Source organism: Lepeophtheirus salmonis, chromosome 6 (genome assembly GCF_016086655.4).
Source record: "Lepeophtheirus salmonis chromosome 6, UVic_Lsal_1.4, whole genome shotgun sequence".
Classification (NCBI taxonomy): domain Eukaryota; kingdom Metazoa; phylum Arthropoda; class Copepoda; order Siphonostomatoida; family Caligidae; genus Lepeophtheirus; species Lepeophtheirus salmonis.
Window position 1 is genome coordinate 9,900,282 of NC_052136.2, and position 27,420 is coordinate 9,927,701.

Genomic DNA, 27,420 nt, shown 5'->3' on the forward strand with positions numbered 1-27,420 from the left:
TTAGTATGTAATATCCTTAGATTATATAGCATATATCTACTTTTTATAGTATATATATGTTGTGTATCAGTTGCAATTTGGCATAGATTGTAACTGGTACAAGTAAATTGTACAAGTTGCAAGCAAAAAAAGAGATGAATAATTTTAAATGAAGGATTTTCTGTGATTGGGATGAGGATAATGCAATAATTGGATATTTCATGGATGATCGATATATTAATGCTGTCATTTTTTACTATTAAAAAAAACAACTCAAATATAATTATTCTGTGACACATTATAAGTTTCAAATATCCAAAATATATTACACATCAATACATACCACGTGTTTCTAATAGATCAAAGTAAAATGATAGTATTAATGTATAGTTAGTGATTAGAATGATCAATGGTGAGACTAAATAATGAATTTGAAGGCGAAAAAATTGGAATTTGTGCACACATATATTAGAATAGTCTTTAATTGTTATTTTTTCAACACATTGGGGAAATCACCATACTTCGAGACAATACATTTTCCTTTAGAGAGGGTAAGGGGGTGGATCACAAATGTTCAAAAACTTAGGGGAAGGAGGGCTTTCAAAAAAGGAGACGTATTGTCTTATAATAAAGCTATGTAATGTGCATCTGTTCCTTAAACCTATTTATAAGTAAAGGGGGGTCCGTTTTATCAACATGACGTGACATATTGATGACACCATAATCACGTTACTTCTCATTGTTTTCGAAGGATGGGCAATTACCATGACCAAGATACTTAGAGATGAGGAGTGTTAGTCATTTGTTTCTAAACACCAGGCTAACATGAACAAAAAAGATACATCTAATTTATCTTAATCTTTATGCGGAGTGTCTGATAGTGGGTGATTCTTATTACATCACAAAATTTTGCGTGCTTTTAAATATTTTATTCATGGAGCCAATGACTCTGATATACATTGTCTCTAATTATCTTGAATAAAATGTTTTCCAAAATTGTAGACATAAAAGTTTTAGCCATATGTATTGATCAATTTTTAGAGTAGTGCCTAATTATCTTTTCCCATTCCCCAATCTTTTTATTACTGTAGCTAAATTTGTCCAAATGTTAGGGTCTAAGATTATTTATTGGCATATAAAAAAAAATATTTCTTGATCACCTTCATAACGTCGTAGTTGCAAATGACTGGCTTAGAGATTGCACACATCACATTTGAAGTTTTTAAGTGTTTTTGTCTATTTGAAAAGTTGCGTTCTTACCTAAAAATAACCAATACAAATCAAAACTGTAATTTTTTTATAAAATAACTACTTTATATGAATAAAGCAAAGTTTCAATATATTTATTTCATCAAAATAAATTATTTTTGTACTACTTATAGAGAGTTTGCTTTGTCTTTTATCTATGTAATATATTAAATTAATTTTAATTTTTTTTTTCATCTGAAAAAACAACATTTATGTTGTTTTTATTTTTGTATTTTTGTCAACTTTATGGCATATTATAGTTTAATCGAAAATTATCCATTCAATTATTTAAAAAAATTTATAAATTACAAAATTCTAAACATTGATTAATATTGCTCGAACTATGTTCTGCCAATATTTTGGAAAAATAAAAAAGTTATGCACCATCCTTTTATATATATATGTATATGTAAATAATGGCCTACTTCTTAGGGCCATAATAAAAAATAACTTTACTTATAATATTTTCTCTTTATAAAATTGACAGGCAGATTGCCCAGATGGAACGTTGGGAAAAACTAAAATCCTTGATATGTACTCGCTCATTCTTCCTTCAGGTAACGCACAGGTCTTTGTAGATCAAATTTTTCGCATATTCGACAATGATGGAAATGGAACAATTGATTTTAAGGTATGATATTAAAAAAAGAACTATATACCCCTAGGAATGTAAGAACATCGTTATTTTGCTTAAGATTGTAGACCTATCATATTGCGTAGCAGTTTTTCAATAGATCGATCGTTAAACATAGAACTTAAGAATAATTTTAGTTGTCTGTGTCCTAGATAGAAACTCATAAATACATTATAAAATCTTAATGTGAAATATGACTTATAAAAGATTATTTGACTCAATTTTTGTTTTTGTGCATAAAATTTTATCAATTTAGACAACTGTTTATAGTGTATTTTTGTAAAATTCATCTGCAACTTTAATCATAAGATTAAAATACTTTTATGACAAAGATTTTTTATAATATAAATGATTTCCAATATATTATTTTTAATTTAAATTAAATCAAAACCCAATGGGACAAAACAAATAACAATCCATCTTAAGGCAGGGAATGATAATTAAGGACGTTACTTATGTATAGTGCTCGGTGATGGCGAAATCAAAACTTATTTACTTCTAAATTAAAGACTCTTACTTAAAATAAAAATCTTTTGCCAAAGGTATTTATATCCTATAGTGCTCCGTACTTGCTTGTATGATTGAATTTTCACAGTAGTAGGAATAATAAAAAAATATAACTAATATTTTTTCTATATAGGGATGGGATTTTTTGTAAACAAAAATACAACAAAGCAAAAAAAGTTGGTGCAGGTTTTCTTTATTTGTGTTGTTCATTCTTCATTGTGTTGTCATTTAGTTTTGAAGGAAAAATTTGCACTTATCTTTGGTGTGTTGAAAGACACTGGTTAATCAATTATTAATATATCTACATACATTTTATATAACCATTATGATATGTTGTTTTAAATGAAGAAAGTTCTCCTCCTTATAGTAGTAATTCATTTTCTCCCCCAATAATAATAAACAGCTTATGTTAACAAGGGTCTTGATTCATAAATACCCAAAATCTTGCTCCCGCTTTCTCCTCATGCTCTCTAAAAAATCAATCTCAACCTAAATCAACTGATGAGGGTTGTCTGAAAAGTTTCCAACCTAACAAAGATGCAAAAGATAGTTAATGATTTTTAATTTTACAACATCGTCTCCATGTGACTCTACACAATTCTTCCAGTGATGTTGCCTTCTCTGTAACCTGTCAAAATAGTACTCGGCGTTTTTCTCTCTAAAATAATTGTTTGCAAGATCCTTTTGGTTTTTGGTTTAATTTAACTGAATTGGATTGACTTAGACGCGTCAAATTTTAACAAAACAAACCTGTATATGACTTTTGTTGTTTGAATCTATTTTAAGGTTACACCTTGAAAAAAAACATTTAATGAAATCGATTTTTTCCATTTTCACAAAACCACTAACAATCAACTCACTGAAACGACTGTTAAATAACAATTGCGCGTCCAAAATGGCTGAAACATGGCTGAGTAACTGTCAACATATGCTAAATAATTGTGACTAGTAATACCATCTTCACGTTGAGGTTGGAAACTTTTCAGAACACCCTCGTATATTTCTTTTTTATTTTAAATTTACGCTCTCGGGATTTCGACCCTTTTCAGATATCTAGTGATAAGTAATTCTTACCAATTTTTTTATAGCAACAACAGAGTAAATATGTTAATATGTCCTCCTTTTTTTTAGTTTTCTACATAGACACTAACACACGCACGATCCAACTAACAAATAAATAAACTGCACATACGTTTTTGCCAAAAAAGTTGCAATATTTTGAGTGTGTATATTTGCTATTCTTATTTAAACTGTATATGTAAATATTATATACTTTCTTCATGCCTTCCCTTTCAAACACTATTTATCTTTCTTTTTTTCATTTTTAGGAGTTTATGATGGCAACAGACATGACTGCGTCCGGTTCGCCGGAAGAAAAGTTAGCGTAAGTTTAACTACAATCAACTAAAAATAACTAATCTATTCTTCTTTCTCCTTGTTTCACTTCTTATGTGTATATAAACGCAACAAGAGCCGTTTTATTTAACACCAAAGTCCCAGTAGAAGTTCTTCTTCAAACATACCTTAAAAAAATAAAGCAAAATATGAAATTATATTAGATATTGACTGACTTATACATATTATTATATTTATGCAAATATAAATAATGTAATGAATGTTCTTAGAGACCACATATGCAGAATTAAATATGTCTACATAGTACAATAGTTTAACTAGGTCAGAGATAACGTTTTAAAAATTAGCATAATCCTTTTTTTTTATCATAAAATTTTCATACCTTTCTCATAACGTAGTTTCAGCCACACACTTGATGTGAAAAACAAAAAAAGAAAAAAACAATATGTAAGTGAGTGGATGAGCAAACTTTGCGAAATGCAAATCGGCCTATATCGTGATGATTAAACAGAGGTACTACATATATATTTCAAAGGTTGAATGAATATTTTTTATTAATTATTCCATTCATACCTTTATTTATTATTATTGGAGATAGGTTAAGAAATCTTAGACGAGACTGAGAACATTATATTTTTTGAATAATGGAAAAAATTCGGTCTTGATCGGTCCCACAAAAAAAAAAATTGAATTTAAATATTGGTACAAATTGGTCTTAAAAAACAAACAAATAAATACTGGTGTTGGATCGCTTCTAGGATTGATTGCCAAATTTGTCTTTTTTTTTATTGGTCCGACCTTTTCAACAATTGATTACAATTCAACTTCCTAAGGACCGACACTTTGGTCCTTCAGTTTTACGGTCCTAGATTTCTTCACTCATAGCTAGGATTGAATGATGTAAAACGTAGAAAATAATAATTGATATCTAAAAAAATATTTTAAAAAGGTCAAGTCACACACCTTCCATCTTGTCTCTTGAAGGAGGTTATGTTGAATAACGAAAATTACATAGTTAATAGAGAAATCAAGGTAGTCCATTAAAAGTTAGTAACTGCGTCATTTCAGCTGTTTTTGTTACCATAAAATACCAATAACCACTGGTCTTGGACTGACAAATTTTATTAGCACTGTACTGATAGGACTACAGTCTTTTTACGCCAATCCAACACTACTAAAGTCCAAATAGAAGTTTCATATTGACTTTAAAAACTAATATTTATTAGTCCAGCAACTTTTGGGGGTATTTCAATCACAAGATATTTTTACTCCTCTTTAAAAAAATAACTAATTTTTCTTCATTATTCTATATTGATAAAGCCTTCTCTGGTGTCTTTGCAAAATTTGTAGAAGTTATGATCAATTATTTAGTTTTTTGAATTTTTCTAATAAAGTTTCTGGAAAATCATTCTCAGGAGTTCAATATGATTTAACTTGAATGGTGAAATTAAACAGAAAAAGATTATTAGATAAAAGAAGAATAGTATGCACATATACAGTTTTGACCACAAAACCTCTTCATAATGGAAATATTTAATATTCTAACGAATTTTTAATATTATTAATTACATTAACTTCAATAATATCCTATTTTTTTATCACAAATCAACCAAAATATTAAATTTAAGTCAAATCTGATGTGCATATTAGTTCGGTAATATAATCTGAGAAACTTTTTTTTATGGAACAATATATATATACAAAAGTTGAAAAATGCAAAGAGTGTTCATCGATACGCAAAGAGTGTTCATTGATACGCAAAGATTGACATGGAATATCTTGTAAGAAGAAAATCTTTTTATTATAATCTTAATTAAACCTTTTGTCTTGTGGTGTTGAAAACCCCTTAGGTAAGTATTCAAATTAGGATTTGAAGGAAAAGTACCAGAGGAGTAAAAATGAATTAAATGCAAAATTTCAAATCGATATAATTATTCATTAAAAAGATGAAATACCTTCTAAATTCAAAGAAACAAAATTTTCTTAGTGGTTGAGTATTTTATTTCAATTCAAAATTTTGTGTGCACCTTTTTGGACACAATAGATTAAGTGTGTAAAATTCTAACTATATAGTTATATTGCTCAAAAATTGGGAAATACATTTATAAAACAAAGCATCGTTACATTATTATAATTTTACTAAGTTAGGTAACTAATCTTTTTATAGGTATATTTTTTTTTAAAAAAAATACCGTTGTCATCATTGCATTATTTGAAAGAATTTTTTTTTTTTTTTTTAAATATTCAAGGGCGATCGATACAGAATAAAATAAGTATTCTAAAACATCATCGAATAAAAGTTTAAACTAATTCCTCAGCTACTTATTGCATTTTGGAAGGATAAAAATAGAGGAAAAGGTAAAAATATAGTTTTTGAAGAATCGAACTCTCAAAACATGAAAAACTTGGGCTTGTTGTCGAAACCATGATAAAAAAATCATTTTTCCCTTTTTTATAGAAGCAAAAAATGAGTGTTTTACACCCGTCTCGAAGGATTTATATTATTCAAAGCCTTTGTCTAGAAAAAAAAGTGATCAGAAATGTAACCTTAATACATATGATTGGTATTTGTTCTCCTTTTTGCTTTGAGTCATTGTTAGTCAATTTGAGAACCTTAGTAAAAAAAGAATTATAAGGCTGTTTTTCCATGTATATGACTAATTTCAAATTAAAGCAATCTCACAATAAATACTAATTTTACCTATAAAGATCACAACCATCCATTTATACTTGTTGTATATTTTATTAACTAAAAAAAACTAAAATGATCGAAGATCTCATCACAGCAAAGTTCGTTGAGATAATTCATAACCAGATAATTTATCAATTAAAAAAATCAAATGTTTCAAAAACTTTTAAAATGTAGTTCAATTATAAAAATATTAATTATTTTGGGGAAACACATCAATTATGTGATTAGAATATAAAATAACAATAAAACACTAATAAATTTTTTTGAAATTGTGCATGAAGACCAATTTTTTAAGGTTTGAAGGTCTCAATTTCTCAAAATATTGATTTTACTGTGTATCAAAAATATTTTCACCCTCTTGATCTCAAAGTATTATTTATACTTCTAAGTCTTTGTGTGGCTTCCCAACGTCTAAATCTGTTCCTACTTTCAAGTAAGATGGACATCACGACAAAATTAGAATAAAGAGAAGGGAACTCTATATAATTCAAGAGATTTTTTGACGTATTGTAATAGATTTTTACGTATTCCCACGTGCTCATATCTTTCAATTTTTAATGTTACTACGCTGTTAACTTTATAGCTAATGAGTAGTATAATAAAGTAATATGAACTTTTTCTTCTAAAAGTAGTTTCCAGATAAAATCCAATGTTTAGAAAATATTTGTTAATGTTAGATTAATGTTAATGGACTGTAAAAAAGCCGAAAACAAGATAAATTAGAGCTTGATTAAGCCTTCCTATAATGGGTATATATTAATTACTAATTGAGATCTTGATGTATTTTTGCAATCTATTGCCTTGTTTTTTATGTTACCAGAGAAGAAAAAATGACTGCAAAATATTAGCAAAAAAAAAAAAAAAAAAATAATGTCCGTAGTAACTTCCAAGAACTTGTTTGGTTATTGTTAGGCATATTTAAACAGATGTACTTTATATTAACTAGTCTTCATTTAAAGCCTAGGTATCCTACACATTGTTCAACTTTTCATCTCGCAAATGTTGTTGACTCATAACAAAGAAATAAAACTGTAATGTTATTTATGAACCCTACAATTTTCAAACCCTTTTCTTCCATAGTTGGGCGTTTAAAATGTATGACAAAGATAACAGTGGATCAATTGAACTAACGGAGATGATTGAAATAATTGGAACATTGTATGAAATGGAAGGTGTGCCGCGGGTAAGAAAATATATATTCGTATAAATAAAAATATCATACTGAGTATACAGGGTAGTTATAAATTAATGTGCCATTAAAATTGGCTGTTACAATTAGCTCTCTGGAATAAAAGATACAAAAAGCTGTGTATATAATATCTAATGTCCATAACATATATACTAATAATATAAAAAAATGTGCAGAATATGTCATTTTTTGTACAGAAAAGAGCATTAACCCTCTTACAAACATTAGTACAGCTATACCATCAGAGTTTCTTGTAGAATATTATCATAATCAGCAACTGCTGCGGATCATTAGCTTATCCTTGCTGACACTTGGAAGAATATCGACCTTCTTTTCCATCATATATGGTGACAAATTGCAAGGGATGTCATCGGGAAAAGCAGGAGAGCAACAAGAATGCTCAAAATTGACCGCACATAACATCAAAACATTTTTGGTAGTGTGGACAGGTGCTCAAAGCAAAATTAAAGTTCCTGAAAAGTGTGAACCAGGATCCATGACAGTACCTTAGTCTTGAGAAAGTTCAAGTTAATGTTAATCTGAACCCCATTAGGAGTACGAATCGGAAACTTTATTGTTTGATGTTATTGTAACCCGCACCTTGATAAATCCCGGTATTCTATGTGGGCTCATAATTATTAAAGTGTCTCCAAAGAAAGAGAAGATTAAATGGTTGAGATAATCCTAATTTTATGAACATGTAACTTATTCAAACACCTTTCTATAAAATCAATCATATCCCTAACAATGTTTGGAATCAAATGATTAACATTGTGCTGTTGACAATTTTAATACATTCCGAGTTAAAGATGATATTTTTTTTCCTCAGTCATATGTTTGTTGTTTCTTTCCGTAGAGACTCTTTAATTATTACAAACTAGGAGAAGGGAACAAATTTGCGCTTCTTAACGGAACCTCAAAAGGACCAAAAAATGAAGGGAACCTAAATTTATAGCAACCATGTAAACAGACATAAATATATTTAAAACATAATTAACCTCTAATAAAGACTCTAATGCTCATTCCTGTAATAAATTTAACTTACTAAGATAAAAGTATAGATTATTTATATAAAGTAATTTTAACTACAATCAGTAAATTTTTTCAACATTATTATACCTAATTTTTTATCTACGATGTATTTAGTTTTCTAATCCATTAACAGAAAAGTTAATACTTTTTTTTGCCAGCATTAAACTAAATGTGATTTTCCATGGCCTTCCTATAGATAATAGTTATACTTATTATTTGAATATAAATTCTTAACCCTTTAAAACCATAAATATCAAATTTGATACATTAGTTTTTTGAATCCTGGATTCTAGGAGTTTGACAATTTTTGAGTCAAAAACTTTATGAAAACAAGTAGTAAGTATGTAATGAATGGTTCATTAAACATAAAAAATAGGTATTTTTTAATTATGACCTTCCATTCTTGCAAATCTATTATATCATTGATAAAGTGCTAGAAGCATGTGTTTTTGAAAGATTACACATCTAATTCAGAGGTGTTATGTGGAAAAAATTATTGTTTAAAAAGCAATAGCAAAAATAGTGAGTTACTCACTTTGAATAAAAAAAAATTCAATTTTAACCAAAAACTCAAAATCTTCCACGTTGACCGTTTTTCATATAAGACTACAACTTTTTATAACTGGACTAGGATTGTAATTACTCAACATAAGAAAAGCATAGGGTTGCATAGTTTCTATGTATGGGGTTTATTATTGAACTTTAAAAAACATCCCTAATTTAAGAGCCCTCTCAAGAAGGCATTTTTACTATTACTATAGTAGAATATCTTTGATACACGATAATAGTTTTTCACTGTTACTTTCCTTGAAAATTCTGACCTTGCATTAACTTATTGGGCGATATACTTATAGGGTTGAATTTAATTTCTCTTATATGTTTCGAGTTTGGATAATTATTCGAGTTGTAGTTAATATATCACCATTTACAGGAAAAAGCTGGAGATCGAGCAAAAATCATATTTGGAGCCTTGGATGTGAATGGGGATGGAGAGCTCACTTGTGAAGAATTTGTACGAGGTTGTATGGAAGACCCTGAACTTGTTCGACTCCTTAATAGTGGAGGATTAGAGGAAGATAATGACGAGGGGGAGGATGAATATGAGGAAACAGATAATCAGGGTTGATTTCTTTATGAACTGCTATAATATGTAAACCTATATAATCTTAACTTATATGTGAAATATTTAACCATATAATTCAATTTAAATATTATTTCATAAAGTGAGTATTGTTACAATATAAGGAATATTCTATTGTACATGGATTGTGAACTCTTCTATCCTTTCCTTTTTGACCAACTAAAGATTACTTTTCCAATTTTCTATTAGTCAAATACGACATAAAAGCTACAATACCTTAACTTTTAGAACACTTTGGTGTCCCTTCGGGTCAAATTGATCCAGGTAGTATTTCATGAATAAAATATAAGTCTAAAGAAATTTCTTACTTCAAATATCATTAAAGGGAGTTTTTCAATTTTATTCTTTTTGATTTACATTTGATAGTTTCAAATCTATCATATTATTTCTGTAACACCATTTTTTTTTTTACTATTAGGGACTTATGTATAACAGAAATGCATTGAATAAAGTTTAAAATGATCCATTTTGTGTTGAGCATTTTAAATACAAAAAATAAGCTAAAAATGTCCAGCTTCACAAAAATAAAATCTATATAATTCGAAATTTTATCAAATTCGAAATCAAAAAAGGGACAATTTGACTCAAAAAAATAGTTGGGTTAAGAAATTCATTACACCATTGTTTTATATCAATCCTCTCTGAAAATAATCTAATCCGCATTAAAATAAACCTTAGTTATAAAAAAAGGGAGAAAATTGTGCGCAGTCCTTGTATAAAGTATTCCTTGAATAATATAATATTTTTAAATACAAGAAAAATATTATTCTGTTTAAAAATATACGTATAATATATATATATATATAATTTAATTAATATCTTTAAATAAATGGAAAAATAAATAAAATAGCTATGTTGTATTAAATTAACAATATACTCTTTGGATCACTTCTGTAATCAAAACATGTACGACATTTTCCCTAATTAGTATTGGAATTAATATTTAATTGGATATAATAAAATGTAGACCGAATATTTGTATTAAATATTATAATCATTTTCATTTTTCCCATTTCCAAAATGGAGCCTATGTTAACTATACAATATTTGTTTTAATATTAATATTTTCTTTAAGCAGTTTATAATTAAATAACCTATGTATGAGTACGGTACATCATACACTACTAATATTTTTATGCATTTTCCAATCATGACAGGATTTTAATTATAAATGATAAATTACACATTGTCTGTTGCTCCTGTTTTCTTTCACAAAATAAAATTGACTTATTCATTCGTATTATCATAATATGGAGTACCGAGCTACTTCTCATATCGGTCACTCTACCTAAAATGGTATTTTAACTATTTTTTGCCATCATTAGAGCTCCCACGATGAGTTGATAAAAGATCAATTTAAATATATGGGATGTTTTGTAGAGGCGAGGTTTCAAAATAGCCTTGTGAATTACAGACTGTTGATATCATGCGTGAACGTCAAACGTGAAGAACGTGCGTTTCCCTTCAATAATATATATTGTCCAAAAATTAGCTGGTAGAATATTATATAATATTAAACTAATTAGATACAATATAGCTCCTGAGTTTGTATTGGTGCATTTTACAAAAATCAGTTAATTGTTTATATTTTTATCGTACACAATACGATTTTTCAATTCATTTTCTTTATTTAAAATTTGGAAAATTCTTTGAAAGCCAATAACTCCACGGATAGTGAATCTATAAAGCTTTGGTTCCATTAGATTAGGTGTCATCCAATGATTTCAAATTAGTGTTAATCGTACACAACTATTTAATTATACAAATTGCATATTAAATGTAGCATCTTTTAGTATAAAATAATTGTCCATCTAAAACCCTCTCAATGAAAAGTTATTTCAAGTAAAAAAAATAAAAGAATGAAGGTATCAACGGATATTAAAAGATCTAAGTTCATTGTATTAAGTGTCATAAACCTTCATTCTCCCCATTGTCCATAATAATGAAGAAAGTCACCTATCTGAAATAATTTGTTAGACGGTACAAAACTATACTGATTTATGAAGCTTTTTTTATTTCCTTATGGAAAAATGAGGTTATATTGCTACATCTTGTATATTTAATTTTAATACTAGAACGAAAATCGTATTATTTTTCATACTATTTTGACTTTGCCGTAAAATAATATATAATATTCAGACTGTAGACTTTCCCCAAAAATGTATTTTATTTTGCAAGTAAAAACAAAGCCTATATGAAGTTTCAGAGTGATACTTTTTAATTATTCCTAAAATAGTTGCTGCTACCTCAGCGGAGAGTGAAATCATTTTTCTACCCACTAATGTTCAAAGAACATATTGGTATTCATTTGTTTGATGTTTTACAGTAAGTTACTACTTTCATTATAACTAAATTCATTAAAAAGCCTCAAATATGTTTTTTTTTGTTGGCCAGCATAGTATGTATTTACTCTTATTTGATAAATATAAAGTTAAAATTTAATTAAAACTTATCTTTAAATTTCAAAATAATTTTGTAAACAAATGGACTCATTTTTTGTGTTTTTGATATCAGCAGTCTACAAAGATAAGTGCAAGATCCCCGTCGTTCTATGTTATTTTATCCCACTAGTTTTAAAGATGTTTTGCTTTTGAGCCTTTGAAGAAAAACAAAATGGACATAAATGGCGTAAAAATAACTGATTTTACGATAAAATGAACTGAAATTTATCTTAAAGGAAATACATTAATAATGAATTGAGTTGATTGATTTTATTAATGTTTAAAATTGGACAACGCAGAAATTAGTTGTACGGTTTTTGCACCTAATTCGAAAGTTTCTATCATATTTTGGGCAGAACATTCTCAAATTTGAAATTGTTGTACATAAGGATCATTATTAACAATATTAAAGAAAAATACTTCAGTGTACCAATTTCATTCCTTCAGTAAAGACTGACTTTAAGTATATTTTATGTACAAGAACACTAAAAAAAAATATTTGTCTTGTAAACATTGGATGCTTATATATTATATACAGCTAGAATTGATTGATAATGACATCATTGGGTGACATCGATGAATGATAATGTTATTAAGAAAATTGTTGTAAAAGAATAAATATTTCAAAATTCTTCTGGCGAGGGTAAAATAAACTATTTTTCCCTATTATTAAGATATAAACATAATTTGTTTAGGGCCGTAATTGTATTATATGGTTGTATCTGTACACATAATGTAATAACTCTCCGTTCAGCTGTTCCTCATATTAAAAAAAGAAAAATATATATAAATTTTACTAAAATGATACAATGAAAACAAAGGTACGAAATATATGACTTATATTTTCGGCTCAAAAACTAAATAAATTGTTTGTAAATAGTAATATCAAAGAAGGAAAAAACCAATATGAAAAGATTCAAAAAAAAATTATTCATAATTAAATAGAATCAGTATTAGTTATATACATATATAGTATATATACAAGACCTGTACCTCTTTCAAAGGTCGAACCGAAGCAGATATTGACACCAAAGTCAATTCGAAAATATCTCTTTTTTTCTATTTTGCTTACATTATGCATTGGTTATATGAATATCAGATATTAGGTTTAGGAGAATATAAAAAAAAATTGTATTAGTTGTAAAATAGAGGTCGCACCCAGTATATGTAATTTCGTATTTTCTTCTCCATTTAACCACATTTGACCCTTACTGACACAATTAAACCATGAAATTATGCAACTGGAACGGAGGGCTTCTCGGTAAGGTTGACTTATACAATCTTGATCTTCAGCTGTTGTAGGTGTATCCAATGTCATACTTTGGAATGGAGAATTTATTGCAGTACATTTATTAAATTCCATAGTGCTTCAAAAATGAGAAAAGCGACAAGGATGATGATTTGTCATAGTATGTGGGAATTAAAATAATTTTCCTTATCGTTTCCATAAAAAGTTTGGCCTCAAAGATAATTTGGCAAAGTGATCTTTTGTTGTTTCTGTAAAATTTCTGTCAGATCAACCGTTTCCGATTTTTTATCATTTTTAATATTTTAAACCCGTATGAGTCACCCTGTATGTTTACACTGAAAAATAAGCTCAGCTGTTTGATGGACACACACATATTTGTTAGAATAGAGAAAAAAGGGATTTCAAGGTTTTTTCGGAACACATATTTCCTTTATTTTTTCGAGAGAAAAAGTAATTATTTCTAGCGTGTTTTTTTTTCTTCCTTACTTTCTCCTCGTCTGAATAATAATGATGATGACAAAAACATTAATCTTTAAAACAAATGATAAGCAGAACAAGAAAAAATCTTCCCCGTCAACACAATAGCAGGCTCGAACAATTTTTATCAAAATTGAGTATGAGTTACATATTTTGTATACTTCGACGAATTCTCTTATTTTCTAATTTTAATTATTAAAAATGGTCAACCAATAAAATGAGAAAATAATCATACTATAGACTTATGTTTAAACCTAGGGGCTTTACATGTAGGGGTCCCGAATAAATGTATTTTTCTCAATTTATATTTTAAAATGTTAGAAGTGACCTGTAATAAATACATGAATATCAAAATTCACCTCTTTACATGTTTATTTTTTTTTTAATTGTAAGTAGGAAAAAAAAAAATGACCTTTAAAACCTTCAACAAATTCAGGTTTGGTCTTTAAAAAGAAAAAATTCCTCAATTTAAAATTTTAATCTCTGCATAAAATGCTCATACCGTTGGACGATTCTCCTCAACGTCGAATAGTATCGCAGAGAATCAGAAATACAATACCGAATCACCTCAATGGCGTAGATCCAGGAGCTACTATCCAAGTTTGGGATTCTGAGATAAAAAACAGAATATCTCACGTGGGCAGATATAATTATTCACCTTATTACTTGCCTGCAAATATTTAATAAGATCATTGGCACTTAAAAAATAAATTGCATAGCTTGACTTTCGTGTGACAATTTTTTGGATAAAAGACGGAATAAAATTAAAGTTTAATCCCCCCCCCCCCCATGTTGTGGTTTGTCATTTTATGTTCAAGGATAATTACTCTTTTCAACAAAAGGAAAATCAACGAAAGAATACTGAATACTACTAAATAGTTTCCGCAGTCTTCACCAGGTCTATTCAAAAAGAGGCAATTTCTGGATATCTGGAATGTTCAAAAATAGATTAAAAAACTATTGGATGCACAAATATCACACAACAATAAATTCCAACATCGGAGCCCTGTTAAAACCTCTCTCAATTCATTTGATCTGGCTCTCTAAGACTGACTGCATTATGGGGTCAGAATGATATGAAAAAATAATCCTATTAATCTTTGAACCAGCTGTCCCCAACATCAAGTCTCTCAAGTCTAACGCATTTTTCATGAGATTCAATTAATGTTCCTCTCTGAAATACGAGTTGTTATGTTTTTTATGAAGTAAATTGGCATAATATCTCCCATTCTCACTCATATTCAATATTTAAGAGCCTTTTTATCATAATCTGGATCTACCGAGTTCAAACAATTATTTAAAATGATTACCAAATAATTATAATCATAAATCTGATTGATAAATTTGTATACTTTCTTGCATACCCCTAATCAATATAAAGTGATGTATTAAAAACAGTAAGTCATTTCATATTTAGTTTATGAAATTTTTTTATATATAATAGGAAATTGGAAATGGTATCAGAATCCGCAGAAATTTTGGTATCGGTACATATTTAGTATTTTCCCTTTGCTGGTAACCATCTTTGACGCAGGCTTAAACCATACAAAGTATAACAATCACAAAACTATTAAAAAAGTGTTTTTTTTTATTATAGTATTTTCTTTCTTGCGCCATCTAGCAAAAATTGATTGCAACTATGCTGCGTAAAAAAATTAGAAATTGTTCATTTTCTTGATTTTTTGTTAAAAGTTGATTTTATACAAACCTGGTCATTTTGCCTTATAACAAATTCGCCAGTTTTTTATTATACTTTTATATCATAGGTTCGAACTTCACTTCTTCATCTAAGCTATAGATCAGAAGAAGAAAAAATGAAAATACCTAATAAATAAATTAGGAATAGTGTTTTGTAACGAGTCACGGATCCCAGATCATGTATCTATATCAAAAGGACAAACGGACTAGTTCCATTTTATTTGTAGTCATGATCTTAGTTTAGATTTTAAGAAAACTCAAGGTACTAAAGGTAAAGTTTGAGCCTATTATATAAAAAGGCAGCAAATATGTGATACAGCAAAATCTCTTGTAGGCGAAAATGTATGACGCAAAATGATCTACAACCGTTTTATTCTACCATATCATAAATATATTTACATATATATACATTATACATATTTAATGAGACAAAAAGCTTTGAGGATATTTAGTTCTTTTATCAATGCTTGAATTATTGAGAGCTAATGGTTTTGACAGTCGTGATAAATAAAATATATATATAAATGTGTAAAAGATGGACTATGATTTTGCTTCAAATGCGTATATGACGCAAAGAAGGGATTTTTTTTTAAATATATGTATGGTTAATAACCATTGCTTATAAAAAGATAAACCAAATATTATATATACATTCCTAAATTATTAGACATAAATTTAGTTATTTTTATATACATACATACTTTTCATAATATTTGTACTCAAGCATGATAAATCTATGTTAATGCCTCTCTATTAGGGTTACTAAGGGCTTTAACTCAATTAAGGAAAGTTATCAATGGAAATACTCAATTCAGAATACGACATGATAAAAGAAACTAACATTAATTTGTAGATCTATCACAATTGATGTTTAGAATCATTACTAATTATGCAAAACAAAACTTGAAATACTGGCAATTTCCCCTCCTTATATTTTGAAAATTAAACGTATTAGGTAAAGTATATTTTATAGTGATTTTTGTCAGCAGATATATCGTCTCTCAAAGCTATCATAATTTGTAAGACATTTTCCCGGACATGGGATGAACCATACCCGGAATTATAACCTATTTCACATCTCTATACGTTATACACGAAATCACTTCATAAAAGGTTTTTTTTTTTTGCATGCTCACCTACGCATTTTTTTAAGATCTAGTTTGCATTTAGATTTTAACCTGTTACTTATATTGTAGTAGGACGATTGATTTTTAAGATATGGAGTCCTATATTTTTTAAATTTTGGAAAAAAAGTTGTTCACATTGAATTTCAAATTGTCTTATTTTCTGACTAGTGTTCTTGGGTTTACCAGTACATAAGTAATACTGACTGACACATTTAAAACAAAATCTGTTCTGAATTTGTACTACAATTGATACATGTAGCGTCTTATTTATAACTAGCTGTAGTACCCAACATGGCCCAGAGTAATTAAGGGTCGACTTTTTATTTTCCTTTTTATACTAAAAGTTACCTGTATTATATATTTCTGCTTGAATTATTTTCTTAATGCTTTAAATAACTTCAAAATTAAAGAAAACTTGTCGATAGACAGCATTTGAAGTTCTTCCATCCCTTTGCTCATTATAATTAGAAGTATATTCCTTGTTCACTATAATGAAACTAATAACGAAGACTAACTTGTTAATTCTCTCCTTACTTCATTCCTTTTTTTTAATTCGTACTCAATATATGTTCTCCCCTTTTCCGTTAATTCAATAATTCATTTTTTGGTGTATTTTCGAATCGGTAGTTCATGCCTTGAAAAACTGTGAGACCTCCACACCCCAGGAATCTGATCTGATCAGAATTAAACTTAGCCTTAGGTGTGTAACTCAGAATTCTGAACAACTTTATGTTTAAATCCCGTATCTATTTTTGTTTTTTAAGTAAACACCCTATGCCTTTTTATTAGGGGACGTATATACATTAAGTTTAATATAGTATTATAGTAGATAACTCCCGTAGAAGTTTTCCGTTCTGTTTTTTCACACTCGTACCTAGTTAGACAATACATCAATGTTCTCTTTTAAAGAATTAAAAAATAATAAATTGCTGCTTGAGATGTTTTTTAACATGACTTGAGGATCCAAGGAACAACTCAAGTCTCTAGAGGGCTACCTGACTGAGCTTTTTCTACCCACACTTGTTGCTAAACATAACCATTCTTTATTTTATTTAATGTAATTAATTTTTTTTTCTAATGGAAGTGCCGCTCGATGCTACATGCAAAACGCCAACGAGAGCTCATTAATATGACTACATCCATTATTTCTTAGATCAAAAATGAATGCACAAAATTACATACATACATTTTACTTCTAGATGGCTCTTAAATGAATCAATATTAAGCTTATGTTATTATAAATACCAAAGAGACAAGAGTCTGTACATCCAGTCAATTTTTTATTACTATTATGGATTGGAAAGAAACACAAAACCTGAATCAGTCCACTCAAAAAAATCAAAGTCTGAAAGTAACCAAAGTATATTAGCAGCTAACTGTTTATATTTTTTATTAATTAAAACTTTTGTAAATTAGTTAGTTTTTTTTAAGTTTAAAACTATATGTATAAAAATGTTAATCTTTCTTTTGCAAAACTATGTGTGTTGGGAAAACTATAAAATAACATTTTAGGACATGTCTATATTATTTTTTTTAAAGACATCGAAATACCTTGACAATATAACATCTGCACCTGTAGTCAAATAAAGTATTTGTTTAACACCTTAAAGACTCAAGTTTTATTTTTGCTAAGAATATCATAACAAAAGCAATCCCACGGGTATGAAATTCATCAGAATTGGGATAAGGGAAACGATTGGGAGGAGTCATTATTCACACCAACATTAATATCTATGGGACGATATAAGAGTGATTACCCTTTTCAAAGAATGGTTCAATGTAGCTTTTAGACATTTTGGATTATATAAACAACAGACAATCCTAAGTTGATAAACTTCAACTATTATACTGTAGTATCATTTGATTTCGGTTGTGTGTTTTTATTTTATTTGTTGAGGGATCATTTTATTATTTTAGGTCATTATGTTATGACTCATTCCACGCCAAATCGATCAAAAAAGGGACATTTTTTACGGTACCATCTACAATTTTTTGAAATTTTCCATATAGTTTAATTTTGAATAGACACTCAAAAATATTAAATTTTAGTCTTGTTTAACCTCCATATCAGGAGTTAGAGGCTCCAAAAGGTCAAGCCTCAAGGCCAGCACCTATGTTTTAAAAAAGCTATTTCTCTAGTGTTTTTAATGATATCGATCAACTTTAAAACGTGATTGGATAGATATTTACACATTAATTATTCGATATTTTATACTTTTACCCAATAAAATGTATCTTTGACCTTGAAGTTACAAGGTCAAATCTTTGACCTTAAAAATTTTAAACATTGTATACTTCAATTTTTCTCAAACTTTCATAAAATGGCTGTCAACATATTTATTAATTTCAAAAAAGTTTTGGGGCTACTTTCAAAGTTGGGCAAACGCTATAAGTTAAATACTAAGAATGCAATGTACAAAACTTGGGTACAATATTATAAAAGATAATTAATTTAAAATTGTGGCGAGACAAATTTACACTCATTTATATAATTTTTTAAATCCAAGTTATATAGATTTAGTATACTACAATGGCCTTAAGTGTTTGTAAATATATAAGGTATTATCAACCTTAACTATTACTTATTTGAAAAAATATAAATTATTAACTCATATCTACCCAACCAAATTTACAATTTCAATAAAATACCGACTAACAAAAAGATCCCCAGATAAATTTCTGTTATTTCTGTTATCCAGAATTCCTAAATAATTTATAATGACACACAATAATTTTATTTTTTTACAGCCACTCCATTTTATATATAATTTCTAAATTAATACTTAACATTTTTTTAGTGTTGCGATAACTCTTTTAACTATCGATAACTCAGAAGCAGTAAAATGTTTCAACTTTAAGGAAAATTTCGACACAAGGATAAACGAGTGAAACTGGTGGCCCCTTTTTTGCCTATGGCTTAAGAGTACCAATTCTTGATTATATTCACTACATTTGGAATATGAAAAATTTATATTCTTAATTTTTTCTTCGCAAAATTTATAAAATTCCATAGGAGTTAAAATTGGTTCCGAGTTTTTCTTTTCTTCTGAACAATGCTGTAAACTTTCTTTACACACTAACCATTTAATTGTACCTCCTGAACCATCACATGGTCCTTTTCCATGACTTGTTGCAACTAAATTCAATTCTGCTGATATTTCAAAATCCTCTTTTTGGTATCAAAGGTTTAAGAAGTTCTTACAATTCCTATATTGTCCTGCACATCCGTCCAAAAAGTATTTCTTGTAATTAATGTATGGCAAGGTTTCTTTAACAAATTGAATACATTGAATAAGTGGGCGCTCACAGTATCGTGAGTGTTTCGCTCAGATATCACTACAAAGTTAACATGTTTTAAGCAGGTGTTTTGCTTGAAATATCCAACGAAAGGGCGAAGTGTTACCATAGAATTCTTTCAATGAAAACTTTGCACTTCGTCCAGAACAACAAAAGAAAAATTATTTCACGATTCGGTAAATCTTGGACGAAATCTTGACTAGATTTAACTAATGTTTCAAGTTGTGACCTATCTGTATGTGTCCATCTTCTATAAGTTATTTCATCAATCATATTGAACAGACAAACTTTGATTTAATAATATAAAGAATAACTTTGGCTTAAAATAATATGAAATACCGGTATGTTTAAAAAAAAAAAAAAAAAACCAAAAATTACATTGGTATCCCTTACAATTTAAATATATTTTTGGAGGAAAGAAGCTTAGCTGTCATGACATCCCATTAAATTAGTTGTAAGCAGTTATGAGATCTGGGGAAATAGACACAAACTGCTCTTTGTATCTCGCAATGATATAGAAAGGAATTACAACGATTTCGATCCTTAATTCTACTCCCATCAAACCAAACTTACACTTAATGAATCCTCAAACTTACTTTTCACGTTTCATGCACTAGTGATTATTTTATATTTATTTTTCTCTTATCAAAAATAAAAGAATAATAATGACAGTTTGGTGAATAGAAAAATATTTTTAGGTGGCAATTAGAACAAGATTACAAAATAAAAATTTAATATTTTTTAAGCCCTGAAGATAACTCCCCCAACAATTCCTCGGTATTACTCGCAATTTTTTTATGAGCAGACTAACTTGTAGTTACTCCATACTTGGATGTTCTCTCCTCAAAATTGGGAGAATAATAATAAAAGTTGAAGATTTTTTTAAAATATGATGTGATGATCCAGGGTGTACTTTAGACTCTATAGAGCTCACTGACTGTGCTTTATCTGTAAAGGCTTGCAGCTAAACCAAAATTTACATTTACCTCATTTACAGTCTCATTCATTATTATTTATCTTAAAAATTAGCTTTTTTTTTAAATGAGCTCGTTGTTACAAATGAGTACTCATACGACAAGCAAATAAACAAACAGACGTAAATATTTATACTTATATTTTATTTTATTTGTGTTCTTCAAGATTGACAAATACACTTTTCATGTTGAAAGAATAGATGATGTACCTCATATACATGGGAAGAAACATATAATTTTTCTATTTTTATAAAAATTGTTTTTAGACAATGACCTTATTTTATGACCTTTTACTTAAATTTGACCCCGTTCATCAAATATGATTTTATAATTAGTGAAATTTAATTCATTTTATATCTATGAATGTTAGCTACAAGATATGTAAAAAAAGAAAATCTCGTATTTGGAAGGAATTTCACTTTAATTTAGCAATTAGCTTCACTATTTAAAATTGATGTGGTGTTTTTGAATAATATTTTATTCAAACTTCTAATCTTTTGAGCATTCAGTAGGTTTGAGACTACTGTATATTTGAAGGTATAAAATAATTCGGTATAAATTATACCTAAGGTAATAAAATAATTTTATTCTAAAACTAATGTAAATTATCATATGGGTCTATATCTCATATGGGATCAACTTATTCTACAAAAAATAAAAGTGAAGAACGGAAATATCTCATTCTTTGCGGATTTACTATAGAATGAATAACGTCTTAGATTTTTTTCTCATGTATGGTCAGAAAAGGGACTCATTTGATTAATATTCAACTCCCTTCTCAAATGGTTTAATGCATTATTGGAATGAAGAACAACCTAAACGTCCATACAATTGGTATTATTTTTCTTTGTTTCTGAAAAGTACACTATGAAGTTTGAAGCAACCAACTGTTAAGATTTTGAGGTGAAAAACGAGTGAAACGTTAGATTACAACAAAAAAAAAAAAAGAAATGACAAAAATACTAATAATTTTTCAAAGCAATATACGTGAAAGTTTTTTAAGGGCTTAGCGCAGAATTGAGCATTAACATTAACATTGGAGTAATTTCTACTTTAATATGTCCTTTTTTATATTTAGAGTGTAATGTGTGTTTAGTTCATTCCTCATACCCTGCTTAAAGCTAATCTAATAAAACGTTATTGCAGCTAAGCTGTTATCCTCTTAAGCGTTCTTCATATTAATAGGTTATCATGTCAAATTTGGTGTTTTTTTTTTCACCTTAAAAAATTGAAAATGTATTTTACATTAATAAAGAATGAACCAAACACTGTACGAACTATAATAGAAATATTTAATTATTTTATGGAACGACGTAGCTCAACGGACACCACACTAGGGAGAAATTATTCTCTTGAACCGAATTTATATAAGTTTGCGCCCCAGTCGTTCCTAGAGAAGGAAATACATTTCACGTTTATGACTACAAAGAATATTTCTAAGTCAGATGGAGTAAATGTAATACCATAATGTTTACTTATTACTTAATCAGTGCAACTTCATCTAACCAATTAAATGAAAATAATAAAAATATCTTTAAGTCGACTTTTATTATCTTTTTGCTCCATATAAAAAGTTGTTGAGTCAGTTATTGATAGTTTATCGATGACTCTGTACATATCATTGGCTCCTTATCTCATAAAAACCTTGCATTTAGTAAAGTATCTATAATAATATTATTTGAAGGATTAGGTTTGTCTTATAAAACCGCTTAGTTCAAAAATATGTTAGTATACAAAGTTTTGAAACAAAAAAGAAAAAATAATTAAAAATAATCATCCTTATACTTTCAGAGGTAATTATATACTTTTTTATCATTTTTTCTCTAAAGATGAAGAAGTTTATGGTGTTTATAAATCACATTTTATTACCTTCCTCATATTTAGGAGCTCCAAATAAGAATATGAACAAATTATGAAAAAAATACTAATATAAGAGCACATGAAATAAACCAACAGCTTTGATTAATTAGAATATTAATTATGAATAAGGAACAATAGTTATTTAACAGTTATGCAATTATAGTAAATAAAAAGATGCTTAATTGCTACCTATATCGATTAAAAGATCAAAGTAATGAGGCTACAAACATAATTAAAGATAGAAAACATTGAAAATTTCTTATAATATTATTTAAAGTAGGCGGTGGGATTTGCTACAGGCTATTTTGTATCAGGCATTTGAGATGACATGCCAATTCTCATTGACAGATCCCTTTAAGGCCTCAATATTTGGGTGTAAGACAGTGCAGGTCTGGAATACTTATCAACATATACCTGGGGATCTAGATCTGGTAATTGGGCAGGCCAAAAGTTCACCAAAAAACTAGAAATGAACTTTTTTCACCATCTCTTCTGTCAGCAATGGTATTTTTGGACTCTCGGATCAGCCTTTTTGACTCAAATTGACACGTTGACTTTGAAACTTTGGCATTCAGAGCCATTTTATCATGGGTAAATCTGTTTCCTTTTAAGAGATTTTGACTAAAGCTTCAGTTGCTATGTAAACATGTAAAATCTCTATGAATACTTGATTTTTTTGTACTTTGGTTTTTGCTAACGATGCTCATGATAATCTAAACACTGCCCTATGATTATATTTTTGTAGATATAAAGTATTATCTATTTCAGATATTTCAGATTTCATATTGTATCTTGCATTGACAACAATTCAATGTCTCTTCTGTAGTTTTTTTTAAGACATACCTTTTTTAATGTGAGCATCTAATTTTTAAGTAATAGTCAATGAATAATGTAAATATTTTGAGACTTTAAGTTTCATTTTTTATTTATAACATTATCAATTCAATAAAAATAGGTATTTAAATTTGGAAAAAAATTGACCATTTTTAGTCTTAATGCGTTAATATCATAAATTAAGTCCTTCTATGGACATATGCAGAGTAAGCAATTACGTTTTCTAGAAAATAAATTACCTTTCAGACAATACTTTGATGATTTCAGGCGATTTCAAGAGTTTTATGAGAATAAGTTATCAATAACTCTGTATGCTTAAAGCAAACTAAAAATTAGAATTTTTCGTGGCTAAATTCAGTATTGGGCTATTTTCCTAGGATGCTTCATTAGGGGTACCTCATCACTCCTCAGAAATTTATTAATAATCACAACATCTTAGGATAAGAACTCCGAAAAACGGAGAAGTTAAAATATCCACCCGATTTTTATCACTAATTTTAGTACTAAAATATTAACTTATACTGAATTCGTGCAACTCTATCCAATTAATAGAAGGAACAAACACAATAAAGTTTCCCTAACAAATGAAACCCCTATCGCAAATTAATTTAAGAAAAAGTTTTCATTTTCCCCTTCCTTCATAAATATATTAATTTTTTATTAGATCCACAGATTTTAATTTCAATAATTTATGCAAAGTCCATATATTTTTCATCCTTTCAAACAACTTTTTTCATTATATATTTACATATGTAGATACACATATTTATTTTTCATCTCCTGGATGATAGAAGTAACAGCCTTTCCCTACATACATGTATGTTTTAGCCATGCTTAGCTGCCTACCTTCAATATGATAAATATTCATTTTGTTTGAATATACCATTAAAAAGATGAAGCGTGAGAAAAAACAAAAATATAAAGCCTTAGCAAGAAGCTCTCCCCTCCTTTTATACTTCATCTTCTTTGATAACCATTCGAATACTGATGGAATGTATGGGGCTTTACTAATATCATTATTGAATTTTAATTCTTTAGAATGTGAATATACATATATTTTCCATCTTTTTCCGATATTGTATGTAATAGTCCACAATATACTCTTACATATATGCGTACACTTCAACCCATTTTCTTTTACATACATACCTCGAATATTCCAATTTCTCTTTATTCATTAGCACAATGGGTTCGTTCTCAAAATAAGCCTTTTAATACCGTTGTAGGAAAGCAGCTCAGTGTTGCTCATTTGCAAGAAAGGATTTAGTAATAGTTATACAAGAGGTCTGCACATAATGCAGTAATTCTGACTCCCACTAAAGTAGTAATAAAAAAATATATAATGAGGTAAACAAGATTGTTTGTAGGTGTTGAGCAGTTTGCTCATACTATTCTTCTATATTTGGTACAAGGTTATTTTTCCCCGAACATTTGTACCGACGGTAATATTGGATCCAGGAGATTTTGGAGCATGATAAATTCACTTCCTTTTTTCTTTTCTATATTATCTGTTCGAACATTACTAACGTATTTATTACTTCATCCCCCTCATGTTTATTTTTATTCTTCTTTAATCTTGTATATGATTAATCTGATCGAGATGGAACAGTAAAGTTCCAACTCATCATACAAAAACATAAAAAGACGGGGAATATATCATGCATCAAAATTTCACTCAAAGTAAAATTACTGACGGCAAAAATGTGCACGGGAAAATTACTTTGTAAATTACCTTATTAAATCATTATAGATTGTAGGTATAGTTGAATAAGGCCTAAATTAAATTATAACAGTGTGTTTGCTCATGAAATATTGAAATTCACATTGAAGAGTTGTACGGGAGTTATAAATGTAAGCCTTTGTTAAACTCAGAGTAGAATTGAGAATCAACATTGGAGTAATTACTGCATATGATGACATCCTTGCTACGTACGGAGAGGAAATGTTTTTATTTCCTTCCATTAATATATGCTTGTAGCTAATTTACTAAAAAAAAAACCATGACAGCTTTCCTGCTCTCCTTCCCATTATTATTTTAAATTCTACAGATGATCACGTCAATTTTCAGTTCCCTTTTTTACAAATCAAGGAAGTTGTAGATGTGAATATACCGACTACTGTATAAAACACGTATGAGAAAGTGTCTTTTTAAAAATATATAAATGGAGATTCTGATAGGGAGTATATCAGTTGACAGAGATATGTAGTTTAATACAAAGGAAGAAAAAAAACAATAATAATTTTTACCTTCCTCTCATTTAGTTTAGTTGTAAAAAACAATGGGTTTAGATTTTCAGAGAAAACGCAACATATTTGACGGTTTTGGGCTTGCATTCCCACTAAGGCTCCATTTTTTTTTCTTTTTTTTTCTTGATATAAACGATATTCTTTTGAAAACAAATTCTAAAGTAGAAGAATCTAACAACGCCGTATAAGCGTTGTCCTGCGGACATTGTAATAAATTACTAATACCTAAAAAAACGCGGTTCATCTAATCTTTTGCATACCGAAAAAAGTAAAGTAAAACGCAGCTGTGACTTTATTTATTTATTTGTTACTGATAATATTAAAATTTAAAAACAAATCATTATTTTGAAATAAATTTACATTCAATTAATAAAATCGCTATTACCTTTGACACGCCTTCACAATGTACCAAGGCTTTCTATACGATCCCAATGGGAAAAGTACAGAATGCCCTCCTTATCACATCTCTCAGAGATATTGTGTTGCTGTGGGGACCTTCATAGTAAACTCTTTCCCAATTTACCAAGGTAATATAATCGATAGTGTTCAAATCCGGCGAGTTAGGAGGCCAAAAAATTGGTTGAACGTACATCACATCCTTGACGGTGTGAATGGCTTTGTTACCGTAGGTTATAATAAATAATGCAATGAACAGTTGAACATTTTGATGATTTGAGCTATCACATTCATCAATTTGGAGGTGTTCTTCTCAAAAAAAAAATCGCTAATTTTCTTCAAAATAAAAAAATTTGGACGGTTTAAGGCGCTTCCGGGTCAAGAGGTTTCGGTTAAATCATCATCAGTGCGTGATCACATTCCCACTTGACCCATTTTCGGATTTTTGGACGAATCGACAAGTACATTTGACTGTTTTGGGTAAAAATGCGTTGTCTATTTCATTTTTTTAATTTGCATAATATACACAAAAGTGCAGAACGTTTTTGTTCCTGAAGAAAAGAAGGCGGAGGGATGTACTCGTGAGGAAGCAGAATGAGCAACTGACGTGATAGAATGAAGTTTATACTGGATCGACTCTCTATTAGTGTCTGTCTATTAAATTTGGTTTGTAGGGAAGAGGATGGAGGTGAGAGGAGGCCAGAGAAAATTGCGAACGTTTAAAAGATGAACCCTTTAAATATATAAAAAGTTTCTTATTTGATTCATGAACATTCTTAATTAGATTGTATAAAGCAAATTTCATATTCGTGTGCAAAGTTTTTGGAATCCAATTATAAGAAATACGACATTTTTTGAAAAATGTCCTTTTGTGGGTATGGTCAAAGGTCTTAAAACTTAAAAAACCATGTGCCTAATTTTCAACCGCCTCATATCAATGTTAGAGAATTATCAAGGTTACAAATCTTCATACTTTAGTTTCTATACTACTCTTTATTTTTAATTGAGAAAAAACAAAAGAGATTAAAAAACTTTATTTATA

At 28.6% G+C, this 27,420-nt stretch overlaps 2 protein-coding genes across 8 annotated transcripts in view; one reads left to right on the forward strand and one right to left on the reverse strand.

The window, feature by feature from the left end:
• The window catches only part of LOC121120122 (neuronal calcium sensor 2), a 34,406-nt gene extending 24,098 nt beyond the window's left edge, over window positions 1-10,308 (forward strand). Inside the window, exons 3-6 of the mRNA XM_040714960.2 lie at window positions 1,715-1,858; window positions 3,697-3,752; window positions 7,497-7,599; window positions 9,569-10,308. Coding sequence (XP_040570894.1) covers window positions 1,715-1,858; window positions 3,697-3,752; window positions 7,497-7,599; window positions 9,569-9,763 — 498 coding nt within the window. The 3' untranslated portion in view covers window positions 9,764-10,308. The remainder of the gene's footprint in view (window positions 1-1,714; window positions 1,859-3,696; window positions 3,753-7,496; window positions 7,600-9,568) is intronic.
• The window catches only part of LOC121120121 (uncharacterized), a 362,813-nt gene that overhangs the window by 159,508 nt on the left and 175,885 nt on the right, over window positions 1-27,420 (reverse strand). For 2 of the 7 annotated variants that reach the window (XM_071889086.1, XM_040714959.2), the window contains exons 1-2: window positions 3,443-3,669; window positions 1,140-1,239 (exon numbers count right to left, since the gene is read on the reverse strand). The exons of 4 other annotated variants lie outside the window; for them this stretch is intronic. The gene's annotated coding sequence lies outside the window, so the exon portion shown is untranslated. Of the gene's footprint in view, window positions 1-1,139; window positions 1,240-3,442; window positions 3,670-27,420 lie in introns of those variants that run through there. One more of the 7 variants, XM_071889083.1, reaches the window with a different exon arrangement.